Source organism: Callospermophilus lateralis, chromosome 12 (genome assembly GCF_048772815.1).
Source record: "Callospermophilus lateralis isolate mCalLat2 chromosome 12, mCalLat2.hap1, whole genome shotgun sequence".
Classification (NCBI taxonomy): domain Eukaryota; kingdom Metazoa; phylum Chordata; class Mammalia; order Rodentia; family Sciuridae; genus Callospermophilus; species Callospermophilus lateralis.
The window spans coordinates 67,396,570-67,408,871 of record NC_135316.1 but is presented as its reverse complement, the minus strand read 5'-3'; the positions used below and the strand labels follow the sequence as shown (position 1 = coordinate 67,408,871).

The window sequence follows — 12,302 nt, the reverse complement described above, 5'->3', positions numbered from 1 at the left end:
AATAGATTACATTTTGATCTTTGCAATTTCAGAGCAATAAGCTAGAGGAGAAAAAGCAAGTTCAAGAAAAACTCAGAAGAGAAGCATTCAGAGAGCATCACCAATAGTAAGTTTATGTTTTCAGAACTTTGTACATTTATAGGCATATCATTCATTCATTTAGCTTTTAAGTCCTAGGTGTTGGTAACTTTGTAAACACCTGACATTGGATTAATGGCTGCTAATATTATGTAATTGAACTCTGTCATCATGTGATGAACTAAGATTAGAGACATCTATATTCATCAGAGTATGTTCTAGGAGTCACTTAGCATTAATATTACCAAATTTGAAAAATTCACCACTAAAAGTGTCTTGGAGGGTCTGTTTCTTTGGTGATCCAGTGTGCTTATAATTATATTGACTTCCAATACATTGATACAGGGATGGAGGTGTTTGAAATGAAATGCTGAAGTAGAATCTAAACTAACTAGGGATTTATCCAGTGGACTGAGGCTTATTATACTATAGTATGTAGTCTACTCAGAAACTGCAATCATTTAGCAATTATTGTCAAAACTCCCAATTGGTGGTCATATATCAAAATAATTTTCTACTATACCAAACTAGTTTTCACTGGACAAGGGATGACCTGCTTACCAGTGAGGGGTCTTAAGTAGAGGACTGGGAAGTTGAATGAATCCTCTGTCTGGAGAATTTGAATCAGGGCAAGGTGAAGGATGAAAGATTCTTGGAATTTTCAAATATTGGGGGTTGTGCTGTCCAGCCCCCTTTCTTTCATGATCTTCTAGCTTTTTGAGTTTGTGTTTTACTAAACACTAAAGATCAGTCGCCCTTTTTCTGTAAAGAAGAAAAAAAGTTTTGCCCTCAGCCACCTCCCACACTATCAGTGGAGTTGAATTCAATTACACGCACATTTCACTCTTGCTCTTTCTTCTGCTTATCGTGAAAGCCCCAGTTAACCAGGAAGAAGAGAAGCTGGCTAAAAATGAGAAGTATCTCAAATTGATTTTTAAAGGCTATTGAGAAACACAAGAAGAGGTATATATGTGTGAGGTTTTTTTTCTTTTAAGAGCATTGTGTTTTGAATTACTTTTGAAATTAAAAGGCCAATAGCTCATGAAATGAATGACCATTACATAGCTACCAATATGAAAGGGACTTCTTAGAATAGGTGGAGCCTCCCTGTAACGAGTCTTTATCACAATTTCTTAGAACCAGTTCATGGTGGGGAAAAAAAATCTAGGAAAGCTGTTAGAATTTTAACAGCACAAAGATTTCACCAGACCAACTAGACTATCTGCCCTCTACCCCCAAGTTAGATTCTCCTGAAGCTGTCAAGTGAAAGAACACAAAATAGAAACCCAAATGAGAAATTCTTTCAAACGAGTCAATACCCTGCTAGTTTCAGCATGCTGTGATGTGTGGTTCAACAGCAGACCAGGAACGGTGTGTTTTTCCTGTAGAGAAGGCAACCATGGACTTGAGCAGACTGTAAATCCAAGTTGCTGGAGAAAAAGCACATGATGGCCACCTGGGGCACCACCAGGAGAATCTTAATGTGCTCTTTCTTCACACCTTGTTCCTTACTCCGTTCATTTGCTTCTGATTATTTTTAGTGTTGTCAATTATTTAGCTAACAGGCAGAAAACTAGGCTTTTATTGACATCCAAAGGGACTCTCCTGAGTGTAATAATGAAGGCAGTTTATTGAATGCCTGTGAGGTTGCTTTCTAATTGTACACATTAATCTGCCCATGCAAGCTGGCTGAAAACACACAAGCAGATTGCACATGCAGATGGAGCACACAGGATGGTTTTTATGAAAAGACCTCTGGAATGTACTTCTGCAGCACTGTCTTTTCCTTAAAAATCGAATGACTGTGACTATTTCAATTGGCGGCTGAGAGCGGACCAGGTTAATGATGCATTAAGTCTGCCACTCCGACTGGGGACAGATTCGATATCACAATTCAGAATTAGTTCTAGGATTTTTGAGCCTGAAAGCAGAGGTTAGGAAGGGGCGTTTAACCTTGGTACAGTTTTCACCATGATTTTTCATCTCTGTACCTACTTACCACTTAGAAAAATTCAAATGTGATGTTTTTTCAGGATGGTGTTCCCTATTAGTCAATATTATTGGTAGATGCAAAAAAATCTGAGGTAACAGTTGATAAACTTCTTTTTTTAAAAAAATCAAAGAGAAGATGTGACCCAGGTTATTTAAAATATTGGTTAAAATAAATTCCAGCATTTTACTTTTTAAATGGCAATTTGCTTGTAGGGGTGTGGTCATCTTTCTGATTGTGTGCTTTTGGATTCATGTTAGATGTGTTTGGATTTTGAGTGATGGGGCTCCGGTAGGATGTAAGATTGTATAGATGCAATTTACATACAAGTGTTAGGGAAAATGGTATTCTTTTAAGAATTTTCTGGAGGAATTAGGTTTGACTGTTTTAAGCATTTAAAATTGTAGTTCATATCTAATAACCATTTAACATAATAGATTCTACATTTATCTAAGTTAAAAGTACAAAGTATTTGGCTCTTTTAAATCCAAGTAATAAAAAGTTGCTACATAACTGAGAACATGCAGAATGTCAAGCTCAGCAGTAATCATATAGACTTTTTTTTTTCATTTAATTTTCAGATCAACCCCATTAGACATGTATCATCTCTATGTTACAGGGGGAGGTTTGGGTAATCAGATATTTCCAAAGTCAGAGATAGTATGTGATGCAGTCAAATCAGGTCCTGAGATTTGGGGGATTGGGAAAAATAGATAATTTAGGGGTGTGTTATATTTTGAAGGTCAGTAACCAAGCATAAGTTGGGGGTGAGGAGCACTGTCAACAGGGGTACCTGTGGTGAGAACTACTGGAGAGGATCGGTCAACTCAGAGAGAAAGATTGGCAAAGTTGACTTCTGTTTTTTCCCACCAAAATCTAAATTTTGTGTACATTAAGCAAAAAGAGAGGCTGAGGAAATAAGTCTATTTCCTCTTCATTCATCACATAGAAATGCGGTCCTCTGCCCAGTCTCAACCCTGGGTTAGTACCATTATTAATCTTCCTGGAGGATGGATGGGCTTTCATAACTTCTCTTAGGTATACTCTTCTCCCGAGTACAGTTTCCAGCATTGTTTCTGGGAGACAAGGGACTCAGTTCTTAAAATCTTAGTTGGGAAAACTCTTGGAATCAAGCCCATTTCTCAACAGGAACTTCATATTCCTGAACTGCCAAGCCCCACCCCTCTCCAGCTCAGCCCATTGAATGTAATGTTGGGACATTTTCTGTCATCAGAACCATCTATCTCTTTTACTTTCACTTGAATAATTGTGTGCTTAGTTCCTCAGAGGCACATCTTCATCTATTTTAGTTTCTTAGAGCAGAGAATCCAGACAGGTCTGCTGAATATGCACACTTTGGCCCCAAGTTTGCTTTCTAATATGCTCACAAAACTTCTAATGCCCTTCGTGGGAACTTCTGAAAGACACTTAAGAGCTAAATCGTTCCCTTATCCATATGGTAAGCTTAAATCCAACCTTGACTTTCATAATTTAAGCAAGGTGAATAGAAAGTCATCCTATTCATAACTTTGTAGCTTATGCTAATGAAGCAAACTTATAGATATAAAAATCCCATATCTATTTTGTTCAGAATGAGACTGAACAGCTTATGAGAAATTTGGTCCAAGGAAATCCCTAACTATTGAATGTTAAATAAGGTTGCCTGTTAAGATCATATCAAAATTTCCACCCACTATCAATTATTCTTGCAGATATTCTAATGTTAATGTTAACTCATGTCATTCCCACTGGCACCACCCTTGAGTTGGCAATTGTCACATGCCAGTTGGAATTGTGGTCTTTGTCTCTGTGTTCCCTGGTCAGCCCCTGAACTACTGTGATGGCTGCTACCTTTGCCATCAGTCTCTTCTCTTCATCACCTCATGTTTTTATTCAGGTTCAATCCTCTAAAACACAGTTTGGTCATGTCACTCCCCTGTTCCAAAATATTTGATTATTTACTATTCCTGTTGCCTCTGAAATAAATTCCTGGGCCACACTTTGGGGAAACATGGAGCACCTTAGGAAGAGGTCAGAGGGGATTTAAAGGCTATGGATCTGGGTCAGGTGGCTTGGGGGAGGGTTTAAGGAAGCAGAGCTTTGCCCTTGGTTGGATGTTATCTGCAAATAGGGTCGTTATATGGTTATATATCTTAAAATCAGTCTTTATTTAAAAGGTGGGAATACTGAAATGAGACTTCTGCTGTCATTGATCAAGCAGCAGTAGTCACTCCCAGTAGTCAGCATTTGGGGCTATTTGGTCACCGCTGTGGTTTGCAGAGGTATGTATGCTTTTCCACGTTCAGACATGTTATAGAGTGGTCTTTCTTTTGTCATAATTCATCAGTCACATAGTGACCTCTTCTGAGGTTGATGTCATGTGTCATTGCTCACTTTTAATAAGAGCCGTGAGTGCCAGATCAGTTCTCATCTTTCTCAGCATGTAATTATAACTGATAAGCGATGAAAGTTGACCAGTATCTTATTTGTACAATATTTTGTTCTAATTATCTTGTTATTGGAACTTAGTACCATTGAAGGTTCCCTCTTGGAAGGGCAGGGGATCTGGGGCTAGATTGTCTGGGTTCAAACACTATTTTTTTTTTCCTTATTAGTTGAAGAACTTTTTTAAACCTCTTGGAGCCTTTTTCCTCATGTGTAGCATGGTGTTGGGAGTAGTAGCTGTAATTCTTAAGACTGACTGATACAGATCACATAAGAGACTAAGCATAGCACTCAGAGAGAGATGCTGAACCTAGTAAACTCCCAGGACAGCAAAGGAAGAAGTAAAGAGGAGAGGTGACTTTGGCCTTTGCCCCAGAGCATATGCTTTTTGAAACATGAGATTCACTAAGGCAGCCCTGGGGCCAGAAAGTGCTCCTGGTTAATCTTCTTCTCATTCTCTTCCTCCCTACTCTGTTCTTAGAAGAAGATTAACATTAAACAGGGACAAGAGGTGGGAGGGAAAGGGAGAGAGAAGGGAAATTGCATGGAAATGGAAGGAGACCCCCATGGTTATACAAAATTGCATACAAGAGGAAGTGAGGGGAAAGGGGAAGAAAAAAACAAGGGGGGAGAAATGAATTACAGTAGATGGGGTAGAGAGAGAAGATGGGAGGGGAGGGGAGGGGAGGGGGGATAGTAGAGGATAGGAAAGGCAGCAGAATACAACAGACACTAGTATGGCAATATGTAAAACAGTGGATGTGCAACCGATGTGATTCTGCAATCTGTATGCGGGGTAAAAATGGGAGTTCATAACCCACTTGAATCAAAGTGTGAAATATGATATGTCAAGAACTATGTAATGTTTTGAACAACCAACAATAAAAATTTTAAAAAAATAAAAAATAAATTAAAAAAATAAGAGAAGAACTTGGCAGACCCCCCCCCCCAAAAAAAATAATTGTTCTGGCATAAAACTAGATGACAGTGTTCAAATTGATTAGACCCTTTTCAATGTGCTGTTTTTATAGAATATGAGTTCCTGGACCCATTTATTACATGGTTGTAAATAAAGGTTGTTGGTCTACCAAAAAAAAAAAAAGTGCTCCTGGTAAACTATCACACCTGAGTGCGTGTATGGTCCCATCGCAGAGATAAGCCACCCGCACAGCTCCTCTGTGGGTTCTATAAGCCTTATTGAAAAAAAAAATGTTAACAGAGAACAAACTGTAGCCAAACAGATATCCCAAGATTTAGGAAGACATGAGATGCCAGAACTATTTCAACAAAAAAGATAGTGACATTTATAAAAAAAAAAAATGTGATTAGTTTTCCTTCTTTAAAATAAGAATCAACAGGGTCATGTTAAAATCATGTAGGAAGTTGGGACTAGAAGAGGCACAAACAAGAGAGAGGGTTATGAACTATTCATTAGCTAATTCTCAATAGTATTCTTCCTTTGTTGCATGAAGAAAGCTTGTAAATTCTAAATATTAATAGAGAAATAATTATATTGTAATATGTTTAATTATATGTTAACTATATGTAATAATAGGATATATTACATAAAACATGAGAAAAATAACAAGCAAATTTGATCATTATAACAAAAGACATGAAGTGAAATTTTTATAATAAAATATAAGAAGAAAGCAAAACATTAAATTCAACAAATTAACACTTACAATTAAGGTATGTAAGCTTGATTTCCTTACTAAAAGATAAGCTCTTACACTGCATTAAAAACAAGCATATAAGTATGGTATCACAAAACATTTATAAAATGAGAATTAAAAACAGAGGCATGGAAAATATATATATAAGTGCTAATAAAATAGAGCAGATATAGCAATATTAATACAAGGTAAATTTAATTCAAGGTGAAAAGCATTCAGTAAGATAAAGGGTATTTTATTAAGATAAAATGCATAATTCAAAAGACAATTTGAATCATAAGTCTTTATCAACATAGATCTGAAATATATAGGACGAAAATTAGACAAAAACTGTCAAGTCTCCAGTGTACACTATGGATTTGCCATTTTTTTATAATTTAGTTAATTCTCAATAGAAATGAACAGATCAAGTGAACCAAAAAATGACATAAGGATTAAAGGAACTGAAAAATAATGACTATGCATGATTATATAGACATAGCTATGAAATATTGTACTCAGGATATGAAAAAAATATACTTCATACCAACTTAATTACCACAACAGTGGCCATGATCAAAGCCTCAAATACTGTCAGTAAATTCCCCTAAATCCACCTGAATTATAGAAAGTCACAGTCCCTGAGAAAAATGAAATAAAATTAGAAATTAAGTAATAAGACATTTTAAAGTCTATCCACTTAAACAATTTAGATACCCATTTAAAAGACTAGCGGGAAAAAATTTGAAACCAAAATTTAAATTACTTAGATATAAAAGAATAAAACTTTTAAAGCTGTGGTAGGTATAACAAAGCATTTTTGCCATTATAATCAATATTTAAATAGGTTCAATGAATGCTACAGTCTATAAGTAGATCCATTATTATTTGGGAACTTAGCATTTAGAACTTTTCAACGCAATGTTAACAGGATGGACAATTTGGCAAATTGTGTTGAATCAACATAATTAGAATGTGATGAGGAATGATCTTATAATTTTAGGATAGCAACTCTTTATAAGCAATACACAAATCTCAGAAAATGGACTTAAGTACATGAAATATTTTTAGATTTATGATGGAAGACACAGAGAAAAGAAATTTACCAGTAAATGATAATCCAAGAGAAAATTTTTGCCTGAGACATAATGAATAATGACTCAATTTCACAAAGAGCTCTTTACCAAATAATAAGAAAAAGACAAATCTAGAAAAATTGGCAAAATACTTGAACAAGAAGTTAAAAGGGCACAAATATGAATCGATGAAAATATTCAGAGGAACATAAATGCAATTTATTACACAGGCAAGAAATCAATGTATTGAGACTACCAAGCATAAGGAAAGGTGCTTTTATTTATTAATTGAATAATGAGCACTCAGTGTGTCTCAGGCACTACTGTAGGTTCTGAGTATATAATATGAATAGAGCAAATGTGGCTCCAGGACCAAATATGGAAATTCAGATGTTAAGGTAACAAAGAACTATGTTGGACAATAGATTGTAATAATTCTGATAGGAACATAGTGGTAAAAGTAGGATAAGAAAATTAAGAATAAATAGATTGAGGGGGGGAAATATTTTTAGTATGAGAGGAAAGACCTGATTTATAGATAAAATAGCAAGAACTAAAATGACAAGAAGAACCCAGCTATGCTGAGAACCAAGGAAGAAAGTTCTTGACTCAAGGATCAGCATGTAGTATTTCAATAATCTGAAAGAATGCTGGTGTATTTGGGTTAATGTGAATAAAGGAGAATTAATCATGAGGTTGACAAGAGGCAGCAGCCAGACAGATGAGGTGGGTCACGCAGGCTGTTGCATAGAGTCTGGATTTTATTCCAGTTACAAAGGAGAAGCATAAGAAGCTTCTTATTTATTTTTTCATTTTGAGGAAGTGACTACTCTGATTGCTGTGTTGAGAATAGATTTGAGGAAGCAAGAGTAGAAATGGAAAGACTATTGAAGATGTTACTGACATGGTCCAGTTAAAGGTTGATTTGGGTGATGTCAAGTCAGAGAAAAAAATATACATATTGTATGGAAAAGTCAATAGAACATGTTGGTTTGAGGGAAGAGGAAGGGGGAAGAAATAAGGATGGTTCCCAGCTGACTTGTTCTACTGAATGTATAGTGATGCCAAGCACCAAGATGGGAACTGTTAGGAGAGGACCAAAGTTTGGGTAGAAAAGTATCAAAGTTTAATTTTATTAATTTGTTAAATTATTTTTTTTCTCAAAAGTTTAACTTTAAATGTGCTAAATTGGAGATAGCTGAGAGATAACAAATGGGAAGTTGTACATAAAAATTTGGTCTTTGGAAGCAAGTATGTGTGTGAGATAAAAATTTAGAAATTATTAGCATGTAAATACAAATCCATGGAAATGGATAAAAATCATTTAAATTGTGGATTTGAGGAGTATCCCAGGATTAAATATGGAGGAATTCTATCTTTTAGAATTTAAGTGGAGGTGAAAGAACACTGAGAGGCAGGGTAAGTCGACAAGTGTGATGTCCCAGAAATTAAGACAGAAAGGTTGCATGAGAAGAAGCCCAGTGGAGATGGCTAAAGGAAGTCATCTGTGATCCTAACAGGATTGATTTGTGTATGATGGAGGGATGCAGCCTGATTGGATTGGACTTGAGAATAAATAGAGATTTGGAAATAATGATGGCATTTATCAGCTCTTGAGTTATGAGTTATTTGAGAAGGAGAGCAATGAAATGAGGCATAACAGGATAAAGTTGAGGGATCAAGGGAGAGTCATGTTTGTGTAAAGACAGAAAAAAGTCCAGTACAGCAGAGGAGAGACCGGATGAAAAGGGTATGACAGAAGAAATAAAGTCCTTGAGAAGGCATATATGGATAGGTTCCTGAACATGTATAACCAGTAGATTAATCAATGATTAAAAAGATTATTTCTAGTATAATTGAGGAAGTATTTAAAATTTTTTATTCCTGTCCTGGGGATTGAACCCAGGGCTTCATTCAGAGCAAGTGGGTCTACCACTAATATACTTCTCCAGCCTAAAATGATTTGTTTAAAGGAGAAAAGATGAAGATATAGGGAATTGAAGATTTGGTGTTGGGAAAGTTGAATGTTATGGTTTAGATGTGGTGTCCCTCCAGACTCACGTGTGAGACAATGCAAGAAGGTTTGGAGGAGAAATTATTGGGTCATAGCCTTAACTTAATCAGTGAATCAATCCTTAATGGGATCATCTGAGTGGTAGATGGGGTGTGGCTGGAGGAAGTGGTTAATTGGGGGCGTGGTCATGGGGTATATATTTTGTATCGGGATAGTGGAATCTTTCTCTGCTTCTCATCATTATGGGAGCTATTTCTCTCTGCCACACTCTTCTGCCATGATGTCCTGCCTCACCTTGAGCCTTGAGGAATGGAGCCGTCCTTCTATGGACTGAGACTTCTGAAATTGTGAGCCCTCTAATAAACTTTTCCTTCCCTAAATTTTTTCTGGTTGGATCTTTTATTCACAGAGGCAAAATATCTGACTAAAACAATGAAGGAGTTTTTTCTGTGCTTAAAAAAGTATGAAGAGATTTTTCATGTGAGAGCAAGGTATGAGGGGAAAACAGATAAAATGTGGAAGAAGATTCATGAATAAAATTGAGTAGAATTACTGAATAAAGCTAAAATTCATAAATTTCCTGTGAAGCTAGTCTACCCCATCACTCCATCCTACTTCATGCTTTCTAACTCCAAATCCCTGTTATATTTTCCCAAGTTTGATTCACCTGCTCTAGTACAGACAAAGAGAAGGCAGATTTTATCTGAATCTGATATATCTTTTTTCAGACAAACATGAAGGAAAGAGAGAGGAGGAAGAAAGTTAAAGGTATTTGCAAGTGAATTTTTTTTAATGGACTATAGTATCTAAGCTGTACAGGAAGTAAAGATAGATCAGAGCTAACGGTGAGAAAGAGGTGAAGCAATGGTTTGGAAATTCCAAAGAAACTGGAAAATTGTTGTATGAAAGTGTTTGAAAGAACATGGAGTGATAGTTGTATACAAGAGTGGGATCTTTCATCTGGCAGTTTAGAGAGTGTGCATTTATCAATGGCAGTGATGTCTAGGGTATGACCCTAGGAGTGTAGCTGAAATGAAATGGTAAAAAGCTACTGAGATGAGAAATCAAAAAATAGGTCCAGTGATGATGAGAAGTAGGGAAAGTATACAGGACACCTCTGTTGATGAAAATAGTCAACATAGGGAGGAAGTTCAAAGTCCTGAACAAATGAGAGCTGGTGGACCAGAAGGCTGAATGGTGACAATGGATGTAATCTGATATCAAGAGCTCTACAGAAATGGACATTTTTGCAAATGGTGGAGGAGAAGTAATGCTCTGGAAGTAGTGTAGGAAGTAAAGAAGATGCCTGCTCCATCCTTCAGGCACTGAGGAATATGCACATGAGAAATAAAATGCCTCCATTTAGGTGGCTCAGAAAGAAGTACTTTCTCAAGAGATAGACAGGTTTTAGGTAATGCAGAAAAGTTTTATGCAGATTTAAAAAAAATCAAGTAATGGAATTTAGAGAAAAGATACAAAAATAGTATACTTTTCAGTAAAACCTTCATCTAGCTATTGTTATTCTCTCATGCAATCATAATACAATTATCAAAACCAGGAAATTAACATTGGTACAATACCATTAACTAAACTTGTAGACATTATTGACATTTCATCAGTTTCCCTCCAGTGCCCACTTTCAATTTCAGGATCTAATTTAAGACACATAAAACATCTACTCATCATGTTTCCTTAATTCCCTCCTATCTGTTAGTACCTCATTTTTTCTTTTTCTTTTCATAAACTTAACACTTTCAGTGGGTACTGGTAGTCACTTACAATATCCCCCAATTTTTATTTGCCTAATATTTTCTCATGATTAGATTGAGGTTCTTAAATATACCACAGAAATGATGCCATATTTTCTCAGTGAATCATATAAGAGGGTACATGACATCACCAGTGAGCATTTGGTTATTGTGGTCATTTGGTAAAGGGGCTGTTTTCCCCATTTATAACTGGTATATCTCTTGGGAAAGATATTTTAAAATTATGCTAATATTCTGTTATCCTACATCTTTTGCCCACTGATTTCGGCATCCATAAGTGGATCTTACCTTGATGTGTGCCTAATAGTGATATTGTATTAGAGGGAGACTTTTTGACATGAGATTAAAGATATAAAGGATTGGTTCTTGGTTAAAGATAAAAATGTATTGCATATCGAAAAGCTAGGGAGGCTAAATGGAGGGGTGGAGGCTTAAATGGTAGGTATGTTGGGCAGTATGGGATTGATTAATGATGGATGATGGGTGTATTAGTCATCTTCCATCATTATAACAAAATACCTGAGATGATCATCTTATAAAGATAAAAGGTTTATTTTAGCTCATAGTTTTAGAGGTTCCAGTCCATGATTAATGTGTCCCATTGCTTTGGGCTCATGGCAAATTAGCACATCACTGCAGGAGTGTGTGGCAGTACAAAACTGCTCACCTGATAGCCAGGAGGCAAAAGAGGAAAGGGAAAAGACTGGGATCCCACAATCTCCCTTAAGAGAAAACCACCAATGATCTCACAGTAGTCTTCATCTCTTAAAGTATCATATCACCACCTCCCAATTGTGTCACTCTGTGTACCGAGCCTTTAACACATGGATCTTGCAGAACATTTAATGTACAAACTATAGCAATGATTAAGGAATGAAGCACTTGGAGGTGACTGAGATAAATAGAATGTGTGAGACAGAATGGAATTAGTACGTAGGAGGGGTAAGCCAATGGTTCTACATTGCCACTTTCATGCAATTAATTTTTGTTCACACTGTAAATTTGCATAGAGTAGTTTTGCAAAATTATGATTCAAGCACGCATATTCACTTATAGAAACTTATACTAGAAATTAATTCTATTTATAGGTAAATATTCTAGAAAAAATATTTATATGTACAAGACAGATATAGCAGGATATTCAGTGGAACAACATAAATATCTATCAGCAAGACTGCTAAATGCATTATGTAATGTCTGTATTGTAGCATGCTATTCAGAGACCAAAAGAATGAAGTTAGACATATCAGCATTAATACGGAAAGAAATTTGAAG

General features: G+C 36.0%; 1 protein-coding gene across 7 annotated transcripts in view; it reads left to right on the top strand.

Annotated features, from left to right (window-relative positions):
* Positions 1-12,302, top strand: part of Epsti1 (epithelial stromal interaction 1) — a 132,045-nt gene that overhangs the window by 76,450 nt on the left and 43,293 nt on the right. For all 7 annotated transcript variants that reach the window (XM_076871897.1, XM_076871900.1, XM_076871899.1 and 4 more), the window contains one exon: positions 33-106. In XM_076871897.1, coding sequence (XP_076728012.1) covers positions 33-106 — 74 coding nt within the window. The remainder of the gene's footprint in view (positions 1-32; positions 107-12,302) is intronic.